At 41.7% G+C, this 22,948-nt stretch overlaps 2 protein-coding genes across 3 annotated transcripts in view; both read left to right on the top strand.

The window, feature by feature from the left end:
* asrgl1 (asparaginase and isoaspartyl peptidase 1) overlaps nt 1-22,948 on the top strand; it is a 57,730-nt gene that overhangs the window by 19,057 nt on the left and 15,725 nt on the right. The window lies entirely within an intron of this gene.
* On the top strand, nt 839-22,548 carry LOC141795160 (uncharacterized). The gene is made up of 14 exons (XM_074675949.1): nt 839-1,013; nt 1,686-1,773; nt 11,369-11,471; nt 11,569-11,672; nt 11,767-12,039; nt 12,179-12,272; nt 12,427-12,494; nt 12,594-12,815; nt 12,908-13,042; nt 13,129-13,191; nt 13,312-13,380; nt 13,483-15,171; nt 18,082-21,159; nt 22,465-22,548. The coding sequence occupies exons 3-14, from the start codon at nt 11,369-11,371 to the stop codon at nt 22,546-22,548; spliced, it is 5,982 nt and encodes a 1,993-aa protein (XP_074532050.1). The 5' UTR covers nt 839-1,013; nt 1,686-1,773.

Below are 22,948 nucleotides of genomic sequence, written 5' to 3'. Positions count from 1 at the left end.
AGAGGTCTGGTAAGCAACACTATAGGTGATGGAATTTTTTTTTTTTACAAAAAAAGAAAAAAATGTTATTTTTTTTTATTTATTTTTTTTTTTGCATTATTATTAATGTACTAAAAAATTATGGGCAGATGTCAAAATCTTATTTATTTTGTTTATCATATCACAGTAGAATCATCATAATTTACTTTTTAATCTTACACTCAAAATTACAATGTGGAAGGGATTGACTTTTTATTTTTACAGCTGGTTCAAAAATAAACATTTCTATATCATTGACGTTTGGTTAAAACGAGTATTCATTGGTTTATATGGGCTTTAATAAATTAGTAGAATTAAACACCTGTTTTACAAATGAAAGTTACAGGATTTACCAGTGTTTGGCATCACTTCCCTTGTATTTCAAGGACTGTGTTGTATTTATCATGGCAACACATTCCAGTAGATGGCGGTAATTCAGTAATACTTGCCACAGGCGTTAGCGCCGTGCATTGTGGGAACTGTATGCCAAGAACACCTGTCAGATGCAGACACAGATAGAAACGTTCTCTAGTATCAGTGGGACATCCTGGGATGTATACGGCAGATTTTACAACTTTTTACCATTCTGCCTAACAAATACTGAATTTGGGGCAAAATAGCAGGCACTACTACTGTCGTACGCGGTTTGTAAAACATCCGCGGGGATCAATGGAGCTGCGGGAGATGACGTCACACGTCCCAGCATTCATCACGCGACCTGTCAACAGTATAAGGTCTGGGAGGACAGCTGATCTCACCAAAACACGAGCGGATGCAGAGGACGATATGAGTCTGTTTCTCTGTCGGTAGGTCAACTTATTGTACACAGCTGCTTTGCTCCAGCACATGGGAGGAGGGAGAGGATTCACCGTATCCCCGGAGATCCCACAAGACGACATGAAGTGGATTAGACTGATTGAAACAGGGGAGAAGCCAGGAGAGAGTGCTAACTTTGGGAGCTCTCAAACAACGGATTCCGTCTGTGGATTGAACAGGTACGGAAAATTAAAGTTTCTAGGCTTCAGTACTGTTAATTTTACTACCTGTCATCTTAGTTATCAGCAGTATTTTTGAACGTGAAAGGCGAGTTGGACCGTGTAGCTAACAGAAGCTAAACGTAGCTAAACGTCTGTTGCTCACTTAGCTACAAGCAATTTATTGTAGAAAAGGGGTGGGAAATATAATTGTGGTGTAATGCAAGACTATACAAGCTTCTGCATTTAAAGGGAGATTATCAGTCTACATATAAAGATGCGCACGTATTTTGCTGCATTAATCTGCATTCATTGAGACGAGTTGGCATTTTTAAACAATAAATTCAACCTGGTAGCAGCATCAAAATGTACGGTTGTTTCGTGGTGAGTTACCAGAGATTGTACTTCACAACAGAGGCAACGTTGATCAAGTTTTAACGGCTACCGAGCAACCCAGTATTTTGGAGTTAATCGGGACGTATAACTGGTGACTCTTGGACAAATACTGTAGATGTGGTGCTTTGTTATTCGTTATAGCTGACTCTAAAGACGTTAAAAACACTACAGTTGCGTTAAATGCATGATTAAACGATTCGGTTATGTTCAATTACGTTTTGTGTGGTATCATTCAATGTCAATGTGATTAGAATGCACAGCTAATGGTAGCATTCTCTGCTGCGTCTTCTGCCGAAGGGGGATGTACGTCAGAGTGACGTGAAGTACCAGCGGGGTATAAAATGATCGATCTGGCGTCGTCTCGTTCTTCTCACAGACTCTGGAGGTAAGACCCATTTCGTTGCCTCTTAATTTGATGTAAGCATATGTTGTGTTGAACCTGAGCAATGTGAAACGCGATTTAAGGTGAAATGAAGAACGATATCACGTATAAGTAAGATTTTGCTGCTCTGCGGTGAGATTTAAAACTTTCTAGAAGCTTCTGTGAGGTGTGTTTTCTGAACTACTTTGATAGTGAAACGATGTTAGCCTTTCTATCAAATAAGATATACATAATTAAGATGGTGTGATACATTTTTGGCGCATTTTGAGTTCATTTTGATGACTTTTTATCAGCATTTGTGGGTGGTGCTTCAATGCTAGACGTATGCTAATGTTATGGAAATCTCAGCCTTTGTTCTGTTAGCCCGCTAGCGAGGCCTGCTCCGTGTGTGGTTTTGTGTCCTGTTGAGAGAAATGCTCGGTAGTCTTTGCTTTAAAGACGATAATTGTCCTAAATTAAACAAGTTTTATATATGTAAGATATTATGTTACATTTGTGGTGAATTTGAAGGACATTTTGATGACTTTTAGTCAGCATTTGGGGTGGTGCTCCGACGCTAAACGTATGCTAATGTTATGGAAATCCCAGCCTTTGTGCGTGTTAGCCCGCTAGCGGGGCCTGCTCCGTGTGTGGTTTTGTGTCCTGTTGAGAGAAATGCTCGGTAGTCTTTGCTTTAAAGACGATAATTGTCCTAAATTAAATAAGTTTTATATATGTAAGATATTATGTTACATTTGTGGTGAATTTGAAGAACATTTTGATGACTTTTAGTCAGCATTTGTGGGTGGTGCTCCGACGCTAAACGTATGCTAATGTTATGGAAATCTTAGCCTTTGATCTGCATTCAGCCTTTGTGTTAGCACGTTAGCTACTCTGTGCTATCTTTTGTGTCATGTTAACACAAATACTCGATGAACTTTGATCATGGTGCAGTGGTTACCCTTTAAACAAATAAAATTTATATATCGATGAAAGAATTGTACATTTTTGGTACATTTTGAATACATTTTGATGGCTTTTACTCGGTTGGCAAAGGTTGTGTGCATACATATGCTAATGTGAGCTCGGCCTTTGTTCAATAATTGCTTTGTGTTAGCCACGTTAGCCTGCTCTGTTATATTAAGACAAATGCTTGATATTCCTAAACCCAAGTACAATAATTGGCTTCTAAACTAATCAAATATATGAATTTTAGATGCTATGAAACATTTTTGGTGCATTTTGGAGAGTATTGCTTGGTGTGATATTAGCTTTAATAATGCTGTGTCATAGCTACTAGTTAGCCACCATGGTGTGCCAGCCTCGGCCTGCTCAGTGCTTGGTTTTGTGTAATATTGAAAGAAATGCTAGAAAGTCTGCCCTTAACACAATTAAGATATATATTTAAGATACTTTGGTACTTTTTTGGTGAATTTAACAAGATTTTTATGAGTTTTACTTGGTTGGTTGGTGTGTTGCTTTTCTGTAATACTGAGAGAAATGCTTGTTACCTCCAAGTACAATGATTGGCTTCTAAATAAATTAGATATATGTATTTTAGACACTATGAAACATTTTTGGTGCATTTTGAAAACATTTTGAAGATTATTACTTGGTGTGATATGTGCTTAAAGGTTGTAGATATGGCTATGCAGTGTCCTTATTCAGTGAACAGAGGTCATAAATAGGACTGTTGCTCTTAGGGTAAGAGGATATGGGCTCTGAATTTCAACATTCAGCATTTGTGTTTACAAAATGATGACAGCATGCTGTTTTTGTGGCTTTAATATTCCTGTAGTGTTGTAGTCTTGTTTAACAGTAGGAAAAATGTTTTTAAAGAGTGAACACAGGATATTGAAATATGAAATAACAAGTTGATATTAATATAAATTATTAATGATAGTAGTAATAAACTAATAAATAAATATTCAATGATTTGTCACCATGGAAACCTTCTTCTTTGTTGTGCCTGTTAACTTCAAATTTGTGAAATAAATATGTCATAAGGATTTGAGCTTAGGCTTCTGGAACTCTTGACAGAGGTTCCGAATAGAAGTGGAACCCTCAGAGGGCAGGCAAGGGCTCTGTTTGTTTACATTCAAACTTAAAATTTTTAAATGTGGAAGTATTGTCTTCTTTGTCCTGCTTTTTCACATTTTTATTCAGTGAACAGAGGTCATTAATAGGACTGTTGCCCTTAGAATTAGAGGTTATGGGCTCTGAAATTCAACATTCAGCATTTGTGTTTAGAAAATGACAGCATGCTGTTTTTGTGGCTTTTTTTTCACCCACAATAATCTTGATTACTCTTAAATAGTATTGATTTGAAGATTCCTTAGCTGTGTGATCTTGTGCTCTCCTGTGCTTTTTATCGGGGCATTTTGAATACATTTTGAAGATTATTACTAAGTGTGATATGTGCTTTAAGGTTTTAGATATAGCTGCGCTGTGTCAGCCTTTTTTTTCTGTAAAAGCTACTTCTTAGCCACGTTAGCTGTAGCTTTTTTCTCCTTGTTTGGGTCATGCTGAGAGAATAGACTTATTGTGTGAGTGTGTGTGAGGTTTTTCTGCCTTTGTTTTAAATCTTAGCTTGAGCTGTTGATCAGTTGTGTATCTGTCCTGATAAGCAGGCCAGAGCTAACTGGCATTTCGTGAGGGTTAAAAATCCATAATGTGTGAGTGATTAAAGTGATTGTTTGGGACTTTTAAAGTTGTGTTCTGTGGCATTCCTGGCTTGACCTTAATGTGTAGATTAAATTGGCATTTTTGATGGCTTTTTATTTTCCTACAATAATCTTGATTACTCTTTAATGGTATCGTTTGAAGATTCCTTAGCTGTGCGCACTACTGTACTCTCCTGAGCTTTTTTGGTGCATCTTGAATTCATTTTGAAGAATATTACTTGGTGTGATATGTGCTTTAAGGTTTTAGATATAGCTGCGCTGTGTCAGCCTTTTTTTTCTGTAAAAGCTACTTCTAAGCCACGTTAGCTGTAGCTTTTTGCTCCTTTTTTTGGTCATGCCCGGAGAATAGACTTATTGTGTGAATGTGTGTGTGTGTGAGGTTTGTCTGCCTATGTTGTTGTTTATCCAAGTTCAAGTTGTTGATCAGTTGTGTATCTGTCCTGGTTAGCAGGCGAGAGCCGACTGGCATTTTGTGAGGGTTATAGATCCATAATGTGTGAGTGATTAAAGTGATTGTTTGGGACTTTTAAAGTTGTGTTTTGTGGCATTCCTGGCATGCTTTTAATGTGTAGATTAGATTTGCATGCATCTTGATGGCTTTTTTTTTCCTGTTATTATCTTACTGACTCTTAAATGGAATTGTTTTTGAAGATTCCTTAGCTGCATGCTCTTCAGTACTCTCCTGTGCTTTTTGGTGCATTTTAAATATATGTTGAAGGTTATTACTTGATGTTATATGTGCTTTAGAATTTTAGATAAAGCTATTCCATGTCAGCCTTTTTCCCTGTGAAAGCTACTTGTTAGCCACGTCAGCTGTAGCTTTTTGCTCCTTTTTTGGGTCATGCTAAGAGAAAAGACTTGTTGTGTGAGTGTGTGTGTGAGGTTTTTCTGCCTTTGTTTTAAGTCTTAACTTGAGCTGTTGATCAGTTGTGTATCCGTCCTGGGTAGCAGGCCAGAGCATACTGGCCAGAGCATACTGGCATTTTGTGAGGGTTAAAGATCCATAATGTGTGTGTGTGATTTAATTGATTGTTTGGGTCTTCTAAAGTTGTGCTTTGTGGCATTCCTGGCATGATCTTATTGTGTAGATGACATATGCATGCATTTTTTGTGGCTCTTTATCATAATCATCTTGATTACTCTGAAATAGTATTGATTTGAAAATTTCTTTGCTGTGTGATCTTATACTGTCCTGTGCTTTTTTTGGTGCATTTTGAAGGTTATTACTTGGTGTGATATGTGCTGTAGGGTTTTATATAAAGCTGCGCTGTGTCAGCCTTTTTTTTCTGTAAAAGCTACTTCTTAGCCATGTTGCCTATATATTTTTGCTCTTTTTTGGGTAGTTCTGATAAAAGATACATTTTGATTACATGTGCATGCACTTTTGATGGCTTTTTTTCTTCTACTATAATCTTGATTACTCTTAAATGGTATTGATCTGCATATTTCTTGGCTGTGTGATCCTATGCTCTCCTGTGCTTTTGATTGGTGCATTTTAAATATATTTTGAAGATTATTACTAAGTGTGATATGTGCTATTAGGTTTAAGACAAAGCTATGATGTGTCTGCCTTTTTCCCTGTGTTAGCTTCTTGTTAGCCACATTAGCTGTAGCTTTTTGCTCCTTGTTTGGGTCATGCTGAGAGAATAGACTTATTGTGTGAGTGTGTGTGTGAGGTTTGTCTGCCTTTGTTTTAAATCTTAGCTTGAGCTGTTGATCAGATGTGTATCTGTCCTGGTTAGCAGGCCAGAGCTTACTGGCATTTTGTTGAAGTTTTGATCCATGATGTGTGAGTGATTAAAGTGATTGTTTAGGACTTTTAAAGTTGTGTTTTGTGGCATTCCTGGCATGATCTTAATGTGTCAATTAAATTGGCATTTTTGATGGCTTTTTATTCTCTGACAATAATCTTGATTACTCTTTAATGGTATTGTTTGAAGATTCCTTAGCTGTACGCTCCACTGTACTCTCCTGAGCTTTTTTGGTGCATCTTGAATTCATTTTGAAGATTATTACTTGGTGTGATATGTGCTTTAAGGTTTTAGATAAAGCTATTCCACGCCAGCCTTTTTTTTCTGTGAAAGCTACTTTTAAGCCACGTTAGCTGTAGTTTTTTGCTCCTTTTTTGGGTCATGCTGAGGACAAAGACTTATTGTGTGAGTGTGTGTGTGTGAGGTTTGTCTGCCTATGTTGTTGTTTGTCCAAGTTGTTGATCAGTTGTGTATCTGTCCTGGTTAGCAGGCCAGAGATTACTGGCATTTTGTAAGGGTTATAGATCCATAAAGTGTGAGTGGTTAAAGTGATTGTTTGGGACTTTTAAAGTTGTGTTCTGTGGCATTCCTGGCATGCTTTAATGTGTAGATTACATTTGCATGGATTTTTGTGGCTTTTTTTCTAAAATTATCTTGATTACTCTTAAATAGTATTGATTTGAAGATTCCTTAGTGGTGTACTGTACAGTACTCTCCTGTGCTTTTTATTGGGGCATTTTGAATACATTTTGAAAATTATAACTTTGTTTGATATTTGCTTCAAAGTTTTAGGTATAGCTACGCTGTGTCAGCCTTTTTCCTTTTTTTGCTCCTTTTTTGGGTCATGCTGAGAGAAAGTACTTATTGTTGTGTGAGAGTGTGTGCGAGGTTTGTCTTCCAATGTTGTTCATCTTAGATCCATAATGTGTGAGTGATGAAAGTGATGTTTTTGGTCTTTAAAAGTTGTGTTTTGTGGCATTACTGGCATGATCTAAATGTGTAGATTAGATTGGCATGAATTTTTGGTGGCTTTTTTCCTCTCCTACAATGATTTTGACTAGCCCTGAATAGTATTGATAAGCTAAGTTCTTAGCTGTGTGATCTTATGCTCTCCTGTGCTTTTTAATGGGGGATTTAGAAAACATTTTGAAGATTACTTGGTGTGATATGAACTTAAAGGTTTTAGATATAGGTATGCTTTTAACCATTTTCCCTGTGTTAGCTTCTTGTTAGCCACATTATGTAGCTTTAAGCTCTTTTATTTTGGGTCATGCTGAGAGAAAGTACTTATTGTTGTGTGAGAGTGTGTGTGAGGTTTGTCTGCCTGTTGTTTTAATGCTTTAATCTTAGATTGAGCTGTTAACCAGTTGTGTATCTGTCCTGGTTAGCAGGCCAGAGCGCACTGGCATTTTGTGAGGGTTCATGTAAGATCCATGATGTGATTAAAGAGATTGTTTGGGACCTTTAAAGATGTGTTTTAGTGTATTCCTGGCATGATCTATATGTGTAGAATAGATTGGCATGCATTTTTGGCGTTTTTTTTTTCTCCCACATTAATTTTGATTACTCTTTAATAGTATTGATTAACAAATTTCTTGGCTGTGTGATCTTATGCTCTCCTGTGCTTTTGTGGTGCATTTTATATACATGTTGAACAATATTACTTGGTGTGATATGTGCTTTAAGGTTTTAGATATATAACTATGCGGTGTCTGCTTTTTTTTCCCTGTGTTAGGTACTTGTCATTCACATTAGCTGTAGCTTTGTGCTTCTTTTTTTTGGGTCATTCTAAGAGAATATACTTATTCCGTGAGGTTTGTCTTGCAATGTTTTAATCTTAGTTTCAGCTGTTAATGAGTTGTGTATCTGTCCTGGTTAGCAGGCCAGATCTGACTGGCCTTTAGTGAGGGTTTTTTTTTGGTGCATTTTGAATACATTTTGAAGATTATTACTTGGTTTGATAAGTGCTTTTAGGTTAAAGGTATAGCTACGCTGTGTCAGCCTTTGTTTCTGTGAAAGCTACTTGTTAGCCACTTAAGCTGTAGCTTTTTGCTCCTTTTCTGGGTCCTGCTGAGAGAAAAGACTTACTGTTGTGTAAGAGTGTGTAAGGTTTGTCTGCCTATGTTTTAGTCTTAGTTTAAGCTGTTGATCAGTTGTTTATCTGTACAGGTTAGCAGGCCTGAGCTAACTGGCATTTTGTGAGGGTTAAAAACGAAAATGTGTGAGTGATTGAAGTGCTTGTTTTGAACCTTTAAAGGTGTGCTTTGTGGCATTCCGCGCATGACCTAAATGTGTAGATTACATGTGCAAGCATTTTTGGTGGCTTTTATTCTCCTAAAATTTTCTTGCTTACTCTTTAAAAGTATTGATTTGCAAATTCCTTAGCTGTGTGCTCTACTGTACTCTCCTGTGCTTTTTTTGGTGCATTTTAAATACATTTTGAAGATTTTTACTTGGTGTGAATTGTTCTTTAAGGTTTGAGATAGGGCTATGCTGTGTCAGCCTTTTTTCCCTGTGTTAGCTGCTTGTAACACATTGTGTTTTTTCTCTTTTTTTATTGAATCATGCTGAGAGAATAGACTTATTGTGTGAGTGTGTGTGAGGTTTGTCTTCTAATGTTGTTCATGTTAGTTTAAGCTGTTAATCAGTTGTGTATCTGTCCTGGTTAGCAGGCCAGAGCTAACTGGCATTTTGTGAGGGTTAAAAATCCATAATGTGTGAGTGATTGAAGTGCTTGTTTGGGACCTTTTAAGGTTGTGTTTTGTGGCATTCCTGGCATGATCTAAATGTGTGGATTAGATTGGCATTTTTTATGCCTTTTAATTCTCCTACTATAGTCTTGCTTACTCTTAAACAGTATAGATAAGCAAAATCCTTAGCTGTGTGATCTTTTTCTCTCCTGTGTTTTTTCTGCACTTTTATTACATTTTAAAGATTATTACTTAGTGTGATATGTGATTCAAGGTTTAAGATATAGCTATGCTGTGTCTGCCTTTTTTTCCTGTGAAAGCTAAATGTTAGCAACGTTAGCTGTAGCTTTTTTCTCTTTTTTGGATAATGCTGAGAGAAAAGACTTATTGTTGTGTGAGAGTGTGTGAGGTTTGTCTTCTAATGTTGTTCACCTTAGTTTAAGCTATTAATCAGTTGTGTATTTGTCTTGGTTAGCAGGCCAGATCTTACTGGCATTTTGTGAGGGTTAAAAATCCAAAATGTGTGGGTGATTGAAGTGCTTGTTTGGGACTTAAAAAGTTGCGTTTCGAGGGATTCCTGGCGTGATCTAAATGTGTAGATTAGATTGGCCTTTTTTGTGGCTTGTTATTCTCCCACAATAATCCTGTTACTCTTAAATGGTATTGATTAGCAAAATTCTCAGCTGTGTGATCTCATGCTCTCCTGTGCTTTTTTGGTGCATTTTAAATACATTATGAAGATTATTACTAAGTGTGATATGTGCATTTAAGTTTGTAGATAAAGCTGTACAATGTCAGCCTTTTTCCCTGTGTTAGCTACTTGTAAGCCACATTATGAAGCCTGTTCATCTGAGTTTAAGCTGTTGTGTGTATTTGTCCTGGTTATCAGGCCAGAGCTTACTTGCATTTTGTGAGGGTTAAAGATACATAATGTGTGAGTGATGAATGTCATTGTTTGGGTCTTTTAAAGATGTGGCATTCCTGGCGTGATGTAAATGTGTAGATTAGATTGGCATTTTTGTGGCTTTTTGTTCTCCCACAATAATCTTGCTAGGGCTGCACGATTATCGCAATCGCAATCGCAATGTCAGCACATGCAATTACGTAATCGCAAAAGAGGTTATCGCAATCGCAATCGCAATGTCAGCACATGCAATTCAGATTTTTCTCCATGATAACCAAGCAAGTCTGTAGAATCATCATGACACAACTTTTTTTATTAAATCGCAAGCACAATCGCAATCGCAATCGCAATATTGTCCACCTAATCGCAAATCGCACCTTTTCCCCAAATCGTGCAGCACTAAATCTTGCTTACTCTTAAATGGTATTGATTTGCAAAATTCTCAGCTGTGTGATCTCATGCTCTCCTGTGCTTTTTTGGTACATTTTGAAGATTATTACTTAGTTGGATATGTGCTTTTAGGTTAAAGGTATAGCTACGCTGTGTTAGCCTTTTTTTCTGTGAAAGTTACTTGTTTGCCACTTTAGCTGTAGCTTTTTGCTCCTTTTTGTGGGTCATGCTGAGCGAAAATACTTATTCTGTGTGAGGTTTGTCTTCCAATGTTGTTCATCTTAGTTTATGCTGTTTATCACTTGTGTGACAGTTCTGGTTAGCAGGCCAGAACTTACTGACATTTTGTGGGCGTTAAAGATCCATGATGTGTGAGGGATCAAAGTGATTGACTGGGTCATCTAAAGTTGTGCTTTGTGGCATTCCTGGCATGATCTAAATGTGTAAATTAGATTGGATGTGATATAACTTTTCTTGATTAATGTCAAAGGTCTGAGACATGTTAGGGAAATTAATATTCCTAGTTTTGTAGTCCTGTTAAGCTGTATTTAAAAAGTGAACACAGGATATTTAAATATAAAAAAACACGGCGATAATATATTTGATTTTTATTTAATATAAATAATCATTTGTATTTTGAAAGATAAACAATACTTTGAGCCCTGTGCTGCAGGCAGAAGGATACGCAGGCTTTATTGTGTCTGCCTCAAAAGTGTTGTGGAATTGGGAACTTTCAAGGGCATGAAGACCTCATGCTGTTTTTGTCTTTTCTTCTCCCACGATTTTAATTAGTCTTAAATATTTTTGATCTACAGATTCCTTGGCTGTGTGATCTTGTGCTCCCCTGTGCTCCCCTGTGGTTTAACAACTGCGACTGTTTGCTGCATTTCTGTGATCTTCTGATCCAGAACACACCTTTATACTTATACATCTATTTAAATAGACACACCGAGAGTAACTGGTAATCTGCACGCACTTTAATTGATTTTATACACATCCACTCAAGCACACACAGACACACACTCACACACACAGACACACACACACTTGCCCTCAGCCAAGGTGAGTTAAAACATTTCTACATTGTAATGTTAGGTGAAGCGTTGCTATGTGAAGCCTTGTGAGTATGATTGGCACAAATTGACTGTCGTGTTTTGTCTGAGCGTGGACTCAAAAAAAATATTTTATCTTCCTGTTCAGATGCCTAGAGCGAAAGGCCATCGGAGGGCGCTGGCCATGAAGAGGAAGAGGGCAGAGGACCACCCCTGGACTGCCCTCGAGCCTGTCCCCGAGTTCGTTGCTCGTATGTGTCAAACTTTCATTTCAGAATGTTCACTGATGTGGTTTGGATGTAATGTCCCTTAATAATGTTCTGACAAACTTCAATGTCCATTAAACAGGGCGCGGTACCGGGTACCGCCACCGAACGCGGAGATGGCCAACCTCTGCACTGACCCACCGGAGCTGCAAGTTGGTCACTCCAGCGCGTCGTCCGGACCAGAAGGTACGATTTTTGTTTTATTTATTGAAAAATTGCAGCGAGTAAGGTGTCTGTTGGTAGGTTTCTCTGTTGTAAAACAACGTGTGTGTTGTTGCAGCTGGTGTTCGTCGTTGGAGACTCCCACCTCCGGGCCATGGTGGACGGCTTCGTGCCCATGCCGGTAGGTTCTCTGTCCTTTGCTTTTCTGTCTGTTCCAGGTGCATCGGCAGCCGAGCTGAGGACAGAGGCCCTGCACGCAGACGTCCCGTGGACCCCCGACGCCGTCTGCGTGCTCGCCCCGAGCAACAACCTCACGGCCAGCCGGACGGTTGGCGAGGCAGCGTTGGACTTCGGTGCTCTCCTGACCTCCATCGCCAGCCGCTGGCCCAAGGTGTGTGTTTGTTTCAAGTTTTTGTTGCTCACCATTTGGTTTTGTGTCAGCAAAGCTGCTGTGGGCAGCCTTTGTATTGTCATGCACTTATTTTAGAGAAATGAATGCGATCTGATGACAAAGGTTTTTTTTCTGTAAGGTGTTCGTGCTGGACTTCCCTCCACGCCTGAACATCCACCCGGGCCTGCAGTTGGCGCTGCGTCAGGAATTCCACCGAGTCGCAGCACGCATGGGTACGTTTCAATCGAGTTTTTCTGCAAAATCTGAGATTTGAGAATTTTATATTTGTGTGTGCATGGATGGACATGTACATGTAAATGCATGTGTTAATGTTTACTTCAAGTATTTAAGTATTTTTTTGTGTGTGGTTTGTGACACTTATTTCAGGTTTCCCTTACGTGTCTGTGGCTGAGCACCTCCCCCTCCATCGGTTGGAGCTGTGGTGCCCCGACGGCGTAAGTACTGTCCTAAAATTTACACGACGCTTTATGTGACACTAAAGAAAACATCCAGCTAACAAGGTGAAATGTCTGCTGTGTCTGACTGTTTTTCAGGTGCACCTCAGCGACACCGATGGGACCCCTGTGCTGGTGGATCTGCTGTGGAACGCTGCTGTCCAGCAGCTGACCCAGCGTCCGCCCTCGCCCACGCCCGCGGTGTCCCGCCGGACATCGCCGCGTGCCACGGTGTCTCCTAGGCTAGTTGTGACAGGTCACCTCCCTGTGACCCGTCACAGCAACCCCTGGGAGTGGACTGTGGTTGGAAAGGAGGACAAGGTAAAGTGTTTTTCTGATTGAGTGTGTAGAAGTTTGTGCAAAGCCTGCATGTGAAGTTTTTTTTAAAACAATGTTTGTTTTTTGTTTTGAAGGCCGGAACACCTGCTGTGGTTCGGCCTGTCATCCCGCCCAACCCTGTGTGGTTCAGCGGTGACATGTTGGATGCTATGGAGAAGGTCAGTCCTTCTTCTGGCTCCGGCTGCATCGCTGAGCCATCAGCTGGCCAGGTAAAGTGCACACAAGCCATATGACCAAATAGTTGATAACACAAGTGGTAAACAGCTGTTATAAAGGTTTGTTTTTCTTCCTCTAGGCTTCGCGTGCGAAGCGTCGGCCACGAGGTGTTGCCAGGAAGCGCAGTGGAGGAAAGCGGCAGGTGTGTTTTTATTTTATTTTTTGCTGGTTTTGAAGAGTGACCAATGCGGTGTGATATATGTTTTGATAAGAGTTGCATCTTGATCTTTTTTTTTTTTTCATGTTTTCCTGTTCTTTATAGGTGGCGGCAACACCTTCACCTGCCCAGGAGACCGTGTCTGCCTCCGGCCCCAGTCCGGTCCAGCGCCAGGTGCGTTTTTGTCTAAACATATTATGTGACTTATTGTTTTTACACCTGCATTTTTCCCCCTGGTTTGTCATGCAGTTAAACTGAATTTTTGATTTGTGTCAGGCGGAGGCAGCAGCCCAGGAGTCCGTGGTCCCAGAGGTCGTCGTGGAGGAGACATCGCTGGAGTCTGAGGTGCCGCAGGTCGTTGCGGAGGAGGTGGCTACGCCGTGCCCTGCTGTCGCTGAGGGAACCTTGAGGCCACGGAAGATCAGCAAAGCTAAGGACCACTTTTTTTCTTCTGCTTGTGTTTCTGATGTTGGGTTAGATTGGGACAGTAGTGATGTAGCAGCAGAGGCTAGCAGAGCTGGGAGGCCAGTCAGGGTTGTGCGCGGGTCTTTTCATCAGGCTGACGAGCGCTTTTTTTACGGAGGACAGCAGTGTATGGCTATAGCTTTGGTCAGCTTAGCCAAACACACGCTGAGCAGTGTTTTTTCCTGGGACAGACGTCAAATTGATCGCGCGGTGATTTGCGGCGACGAGTTGTACAGTAATTTGCGCGATCGAGGCATCTTCAACCACATGACAAATCTGCTCTCTGTCCCAGATTTGCCACAGCGGTTGATGATTGATGATGCGGTGGTTCGCTTTGTTTTTGGTGACTCTGCGTTTGGCGATGTCGGCGTGACTGAGGGTGAACACATCGACAGCGGTGTGTTCATCAGTTTGCGTGACGCACTGAACAGGATCTTCGGTCAGTACCACACATGTCTTCTGACGATGTGTGGCAACACTTCTGCCATCATCTGTGAGGATGGACAGTTCGCTGTGGTGGACAGTCACTCACGGGGTAACGAGGGTTTGTTACACTTTAACGGTACAAGCGTGGTTTTGCATTTTGCGTGCCTGGATGACCTGCACCACTACATCTGTCGCTTGGCCGACAGTCTCAGTTCAAGGGAGAAGCTCTTTGAGCTGTGTGGCGTCACTGTCCATGTGGGTGCAAGTCCAGTGCTGCCTGGTGTTTCTGTGGAGGGTAGGGTCACAGGGGTGACTGCTGCTCCAGCACCAGAGTGTAGTGTTGTGTCTGAGCGTTGTGTGAGTTCAGATGTTAGTCCAGCACTGTCAGGCATTTCTTTGCGGTCTTTTGCCAGTGTGTTGAGCGGCGGCTCACCGGCAGGACCAAGCGTTACTGGTGGCAGTAAGTGGGGCATTTCTTCTGACACTTGTTGGTCGAAGAAATCAAGGCAATCCGGCTTTCGTTTTAGGTACGATGAAGATTTCCCTCCGCTTGGTCTTAGTGCTTTCGCAGATGTCAGTCCAGTGCTGTCTGGTGTTTCCGTGGAGAGGCGGGTCACTGAGGTGAGCACTGCTTCAACACCAGAGTCTAGTGTAGTCAGTGAGGGCAGGTTCAGTGATGATGTTTCTGAAGGCAGTTGCGAGCCTGAGGTTTGTGTTAGTGTAGATGCGAGTCCAGCGTCGTCAGGAGTGTCTTTAGCTAGCAAAGTTAGCAGTGTCTCAGTAGCAGGGAAGCGTAAGATTTCTTCTGGCCCTCGTGCGTCGAAGAAATCCAAGCGCTTAGATGTTGGTGAGGCTAATTTAGATGTAGAGTTTGTCGATACCCTCAGAAATGCAGAGTTAACTTTCCGTCCTCTCAGCGTAGATGCCTGCAAGGCTGTGTGCAGTCGCTTTAACTTGGAGTTTGTGAAGCTCGGTGGACCGGTGTCCACACGTGTTGGTTTGTTAGGGGTTCCTTGTAGAAATGAGAGGATTGTGGCAGATGGTAACTGCTTCTTCAGAGCCATCTCTCAGGCTGTGAGTGGTTCTCAGAAGCACCATCGTAGAATTAGGCTTGTGGTTTGTAAACATCTCCAGCGGAATGCTCGTCACTATTCTAATTTGATTAGGAGTGAGTACTCTTCAGTGTCAGAGTACATTCAGCAGTCCAGGATGGCAAGTGTAAATTCTTGGGCCTCAGAGGTGGAGATTCAGGCTACAGCAGATATGTTAGGCGTTAGCGTTTGTACATTTCATGATGGTCGTTGGTTAAAGTACAGCTGTAGCAGTGGTTGTTTGTCGGCAGAGTGCATTTATTTAGAGAATGTCTCAGGGAGTCATTTTGAGAATGTAGTTTGTGTTTATGAGCCTGGACTGCAGAGTTGTTATGGTTATTGTAAAGTCAGTGAGGTTTCAGGTTACAGCTTTAGGGCTCGATGTCAGGAAGGTGTAGGGAGGGAGGAAACAGCAGTTTGGTGCAGTGAGGCCATTGAAATTTCAGATTTAGGTTTAGATGATGAAGAGGCTGTAGGTGCTAGGAAAGCAGAGTCAGGTAGGCGGTCCATATCATCGCAGTATATTAGGCGTAAGGAGTGGGCACAGAAAACAAAAACAAAGTTGCTTAGGAAGAGATGTCAGTTGAGGTTTAGACAGAGATATGAGGAAAATGAGATTTATAGGGAACAGAAAAAGTTAAAGAGTGTTAAAAAGTATAGTGAAGATGAGTCACACAGAGAGAGGGTTAAAGATTTGAGTGTAGGCAGGTATAGAGAGAGCGCTGAGCATAGAGATAGTGTTAAAGCCAAGCTTAGGGCACAATATAGGGGCAGTGTTGAGCATAGGGAGAAAGTTATAGACAGGATAATGGTTAAATACAGGGGTAGTAAGGAGCATAGGGAGAAAGTTAAACACAGAAGTAGGAAATCAAGTAAAAGGCAGTATGGTAGTTTAAAGCACAGGCAGCGGGTCATTGGTCGTGTTAGGCTGAGCAGGAAACAGAGGTTAGAGCAGTCAAAAGACTTTGGTTTTGTCATGAATCAGTTTTTGGAGCAGGTTAAAGATGGACCTGATTTTGTCTGCTGTGTTTGTGGCAGGTTATTGTTTAGAAATCAGGTTGTTAGTTGTGACAGGGACGCTTACAGCAGAACCAGCAGAACAGCTGAACTTGCTGAGGAGTGTATCAGTGAGTGTTTCCTGCATCAGTGTAGTGAGGAGTGTGTTGTGCCATGTCAATTGGCAGTTTCTAGGGGTCAGCTGTGGATTTGTCACTCCTGTCAGGGTAAGATTAGTAAAGGTGAGATGCCAGCTGAATGCTGGATCAATAACCTGGAGCTGGATCCCATTCCTCCTGAACTGGGATGCCTGAATAGCTTAGAGCAGCATTTGATAGCTTTGCATATTCCGTTTATGAAGATGTTGGCACTGCCGAAAGGGGGGCAGAATGGAGTACATGGACCTGTGACATGTGTTCCAGCTGACATTGTGCAGTCCACTCGCGTGTTGCCCCGGTCCAGTATGGAGGGGTCGTTGGTACAGGTTAAGTTAAAGCGTAAACTGACCTATAAAGGGTATTATGAGTATCAGTTTGTAGATACTCTGCGTGTAAGACAGGCGCTAGATTATTTAAAGAGGACCAATGCCCTTTATGCAGATATAGACTTTAATGAGGACTGGGTTAATGAGTTTTGTAGGATAGAGGATGAAGAGAGGGAAGAGGCAGAGTCTAGTGAGGATGAGGCTTTAGATCAGGACGTTGTAGGGCAAGGTGTTGACAAGCATAGTGTTGTTAGTGCTCAGGGAGCTGATCAGGTTAGAGTGAAGGCAGAGTTTGTTGAGGAAGATGTAGAGGAAGCTTCAGACATAATACAAGATGAAATGTTACATGACAGGCAGCAGCACTGCATGTTTCAGGACACTTGTCTTATGCCTGTTGATATTGGTCAGGAAGCATTAGATCAGTATTTTGAGGATATAGTTAATGTTGCGCCTGCAGAGGGAAATTGTCCGGTTAAGATGCTTTCTGACCAAACGAATGAGGCTAAATGTTTTCCAGTGTTGTTTCCTCGGGGTAATAAGACCTTTCATGACACGCGATCGGCTCACCTGTCGCTGACCCGTTATTTCAATAATAGGATAATGCATGCAGATGGTCGTTTTGCGCGTAATGTCGAGTACATCTTTTTTGCGCAGTATATGTCGGAGTTAGATCAGGTAGTGTCGAACGTTTCTGTGGCGTTGCGTAAGGGTAAATTAGGTCAGAGGTCTCAGCGAATCACACAGCGTATGTTAAAGGATGAGGAGGCTTTAAAGCAGTTGTTAGAGTTTGATGATGGTTTTAAGTTCCTGAGACCAATTAGGGGGACTCCGGCATTTTGGCAGACTGTTCAGAAGGAAGTGATGGCTTGCGTTCGTCAGTTAGGGATCCCGACGTGGTTTTGCTCCTTTTCGTCTGCTGATATGCGCTGGCAGAATCTGCTGACCAGCATCCTGAGGCAGGAAGGCAGATCGCAGACGGTAGAGGATTTGGAGTGGGCAGACAGGTGTCAGTTGTTGCGTCGTAATCCGGTGACGGCTGCGAGGATGTTTGATTACAGATGGCATTGTTTTTTGAAAGCAGTTCTTATGTCTCCCGCTGAACCAATTGGCAAAATCGCCGATCACTTTCATAGGGTCGAGTTTCAGCAGCGCGGTTCTCCTCATGTTCACTGTTTGTTTTGGATCGAGGGCGCCCCCAAAATTGGTAAGAACACAGATGAGGAGGTAGTTGCGTTTATAGATAAATACGTCTCGTGTGAGTTGCCTTCTGACGATGACACATTATTGGACATTGTGACATCGGTTCAAACACACTCCAAACGACACGCCAAGACTTGTAGAAAGTCAAAGAAGAGCAAATGTCGTTTCAATTTTCCAAAACCAGCTACGAAGCGGACATTTATTTGTCACAAGAAAGAGTGCAAATGTGACGGGAAAGATGCATATAGCACAGAGGAGAGATCTGCTTCAAAAAACATGCCAATCTGTAAGTGTTTCGACGACGACAACGAGATGCCCAAAGAAACAGCGGAGGCAATTTTAACAGCTGTTAAGAAAGCTGTTGAAAATGAGGTGCCTCCTGCGTCTGTCGATGAGTTGTTTGCAAGTTTGGGCATTAATCAGGACATCTATGAGCAGGCGTATCGGCGCTTAGAGAAGAAGACAAAGGTAGTGTATAGGAGAGAGGTAAACAGTGTTTGGGTGAACCAGTACAGTAAGAAGTTGTTGAAGTGCTGGAACGCCAACATGGACCTTAGCTTTGTCACTGACGCCTACGCAGTCGTCATTTACATCATTTCGTACATTACGAAGTCAGAGAGAGAAATTGGCCTTTTATTGAGCAATGCCCAAAAAGAAGCTTCCCAACAAGGAAATCTCTCTGCTCGAGAAAGCTTGAAGAAGCTGGGGAGTGTATATTTACACAACAGAGACGTCTGCGCCCAGGAGGCAGTGTATAGGCTAACGTCCATGCATCTGAGGGAATGCTCCCGAAAGGTTGTCTTTGTGCCGACAGGGAGCAACATAGTCAAGATGAGTTTACCTCTCAGTGTTTTGCGGGATAGGGCGTCATCACATGATCTTCGCTCGGATGACATGTGGATGACTAGCATAGTGGACAGGTTCAAGAACAGGCCCGACGACAACGTGTTTAGCGACATGTGTATGGCGACGTTTGCATCTGAGTATCGTGTTCTCTCCAGGAATGAAAAATCAGAAAATGCGATTGAACTGAAAAACAATTTGGGCTTCATTCTGAGGAGAACACGATCTCAGTTTGCTGTGGTTAGGTACATGCGTTTTAACCTAGAGAAGCAGGAGGAGGCTCATTTCCAGAGCCTGCTGCAGTTGTTCCTTCCTTATAGAACTGACTCCGAGCTCAAACCTCAGGGCTTTGAGTTCTTCAGTCAGTTCTATGAGGTCGGGGAGGTCAGGTTCAGGGACGGCTCCGTGCACTCGGTGCAGGCCGTGGTCGAGGAGAATAGGGCCAAATTTGAGTTTGATTGTCCGGATTTGGAGCGAGCTCAGGAAATTGCTGAGCTGCTCGGTGGTGTTGATGAGGATGTGTGGGGTGAGTTGTGTCCTGAACAGGAAGCTGAGCGCATCGAGTGTTTAGAGGAGAGGAGGCAGCAGCAGGCAGAGGAGATAGAGGGAGAACAGCTAGTTGAAGGTTTAGAGAACATTCCAGATTTGATGGGTGCTGCTAGACAGGTTGTTAGGTTAGAGAGGAATAGAAACACCATGTCTCGTAGTGAGGGTTTGTGTTTGGTTAGGTCTCTGAATGAGACACAGTTAGCTGTTTTTTACAAGGTGAGACATTGGTGTTTGCAGAAGGTGATGGGCAAAAACCCAGAGCCTCTGCAGGTATTTGTGACAGGAGGAGCAGGAACGGGGAAGAGTCATTTAATCAGGGCCATTCAGTACGAGGCAGGGAGGCTTCTGTCAGCACTATGTCATCAACCAGACGATGTCACAGTTTTGTTAACTGCTCCTACGGGCATCGCTGCATACAATTTAAATGCAGCCACAATTCATCACACATTTGGCATCGGAACACACGCTAGTTTACCTTACACCCCTTTAGGTGAAGATAAACTAAACTCGCTCAGAGCTGAATTGGGTCACCTCCAAATTCTAATCATTGATGAAATCAGTATGGTTGATCACATCCTGCTGGCTTATGTTCATGGTAGGTTGAGGCAGATTAGACAGACAGGCGACTTTTCCCCTTTTGGCGGTGTGAGCGTGATAGCCGTTGGTGACTTCTATCAGTTGCCTCCTGTTAAAGGGAAGCCTCTGTATAGCAGTCCCATCGGGGTTGATCTGTGGTGTAACTTTAGCGTAGTGGAGCTCACAACGGTAGTCAGGCAGAAGGATAGCGTGTTTGCCGAGTTGTTAAACAGGTTGAGAGTGCGTTCCAAGGACGCACCCCTTTTAGAAACGGACATCCAAATTTTAGAGTCACGCGAGACCGGCGAGGAGAGCTCAGCCTTGCATATTTTCCCGACAAATATGCAAGTGGCTGAGCACAATCTGAAGCAGCTCTTTGCCTCGTGTCCTGATTATGTGACTATTGATGCTCAGGACTACCAAAACAGTAGCAAAACAGGCAAATTGGAAAAGATGGCCGGGCATCATAGAGCAGCATCAGACACGTGTTTGCAAGAGCAGCTGTGTTTAGCGAGGAACGCGCGCGTCATGCTTTGTAAGAATGTAGATGTAGGGGATGGTCTGGTCAATGGAGCATGTGGCACCGTCACTCACATTGAGTTTAAGAATGTGAAAGACAAGTTTCCTCAAACAGTTTATGTCAAATTTGACGATCCTAGAATTGGCTCACAGAGGAGGAAACAGCGTGTACATGCAGCAGTAGAATGCAGGGATTCTACTGCTATTGATCCAGAGCAGGAGAAGGCCACAAAGTGGGGGGGTTTGCGTGTTCAGTTTCCTCTTAGGTTAGCATGGGCGTGTACGGTACACAAAGTTCAGGGTTTGACTGTGGACCAGGCTGTGGTGTGTTTTAAGAAGGTGTTTGCACCCGGGCAGGCGTATGTAGCACTTAGTCGAGTCAGGGCTTTGTCGGGACTGATCATCAGGGATTTTAATGAGAAGGCCATTTTCAGCAAGACCACCATCAGAGAGGCCTTGGAGGGCATGCCTCCATTTTTGATTGGTCAGCAGAAACCTTCATCAGATGCACCCAGTTTCTCTGTGTATCTGATGAACGTTCAAAGTTTAAGCCGCCACTTGGTGGATCTGGTGTCTTGCACACAGCATTTACAGCCCAACTGTATTGCTGTCACAGAAACGTGGCTCACTGCACAGTCCTCATTGGACAGTGTCCAAATTGAAGGTTACACTTTCCACAGTCGTCCTCGTGGTGTGTGTTACAGCAGCAGCAGCAGTCACGCCAAATTGTTAGAGCTTCAGCAGCTTGAACATGGTGGAGTTGGTTTGTATAGTGAAGACCAATTGGACTGTGACGTTCTGCAGGTACCCGATTTGAATCTGGAGTGTTTGGTGTGCCTGTTTCCAAAAGTGAACGTAGTTTTGGCAGTGATATATTGTCCACCATGTTATCCAAATTTAGTACTGAAAGAAAATCTGGGGAAGTTACTTGATTGGTTAAATCCAATCAGTAACTCAATTGTAGTGATGGGAGATTTTAACGAAAACATTTTGAAAAACTCATCAATTTGTAAATTCATGGGCACTAAAGGTTTTATACAGCATGTAACACAGGAAACCACAGAGAAGGGGACTTTGATTGATCATGTTTACGTTAAAACGGCACAGTACGATGTGGAATGTGCAGTGATGCCCACGTACTTCAGTGATCATGAAGGAATTCTGTGTAGTTTTAGAGGTAAAGATGATCAGGGGCAGTTAGATCTAGGTGAGTTAGAGGAGCTTTTTGATACCGGGTTTAATCTAGATGATTAGTGTGGTTGGTTTGACAAAGGATTCACAGTGGCAGTGTGAGTTCTTTGTCTGAGTCAAACACAGCTACATCGCTCTGTCAGGGTGCAAATATTAGTGTTGTCGTATTACTTGTGTTTATCTGTAGGGTACAAAGAGGAAACTGAACTAACTTTGAGTGGACCATTGTGGTTTTCTATATTGGTATATTTATTGTATTTATATATTTATTCATTTATTTATGATGAGGTTTTCAAGTTGTAGGTATTTGTCATGTAAATTTTGTGTAGTTGTAATTAAAAACAGAAATAGTAATTATGATTTGATTGCTTCCAAAATAATCAGGTGTCTCAGTGAAGAGGAAAGTGGGTTTTTTTAAATATTGTTGATCATGTATGCAGGTGTTTCAGTTAATCATGTATGTTATAGTTGTTAGTGTTTTTAGCTGTTAGTCTTTGCTTGCTGCTCATTCACTGTCAGTTTCTTAATGTTTTAAAGTGTAAATATGTGTAATTGAGTGTATGTTTGAGTTTAGTTGTGTTAAATCTTCATAAGTTCACTTTCAACAGTTCATATGAAAACTGTTTGTTTGTGAACATGAAGTAAGAGCAAATCTGTTCTGGCACCAAAAGGCTCAGACTCCCCATTCTGCATGCCTGAATGCCAGGACAGGACAGCTTTAAAAAGAAATAGTTATTATTGTTATTGTTATTTTCCATGTCTCCTCCTCCTCTTTGTGTCTTTCAGTCTTATGTTTTCTCTCTTTCTGTCCCTCATTACAACATTCTGGTCATGTAACTCTGTGTTTAGAGATAGTTTAGCTGACGGTGCACATGCTCAGATGATTTTGTTCTTAAAATGAATCTTTGTGTCTCTGAGGTGAACCGTCTGGTGGAAGGTGCTGCAGTGATCCCAACCACCACCACCACCTCCTCACCAGCAATGAGCTGTGGATGTGGGTGAAGCAGCGAGAGACTTTTGGATTCACAGCAACACATGTAATTGTTTGTCATCAGCATAATTAGTTTAGATGAACTGTAGTCAAAGTGTTTCTGTCCATGACATCAAAATGTAAAAAATGAAAGATAAAAAATTGGAGATATCTTAATGTTAGTTTGACAGCAAGGAAAGAATAAATGTCTGGATTCCTAATAAGTTCTGGATGAATTGTAAAATAAAATTATGGTTTTATTAATCTTTATGTTGAGTAACTTTTTAATTTTCAAAAGAGGAATCACAAGCAAAATGTATAGACACGATTAAAGTATCTGGAAATACATTTGACCAAGACAGCAGACATTTAAATGTGAAACAGTTTTTCAAAATAAATTATATAATGCTAAACATCAGTGTTGTCTGTCGT

Source organism: Halichoeres trimaculatus, unplaced genomic scaffold (assembly GCF_033239565.1).
Source record: "Halichoeres trimaculatus isolate MK-OKI-2021-1 unplaced genomic scaffold, fHalTri1.1 fHalTri1_scaffold_8, whole genome shotgun sequence".
Lineage (NCBI taxonomy): Eukaryota > Metazoa > Chordata > Actinopteri > Labriformes > Labridae > Halichoeres > Halichoeres trimaculatus.
The sequence above is the reverse complement of the archived record's forward strand: the minus strand, read 5'-3'. Positions and strand labels throughout refer to the sequence as shown.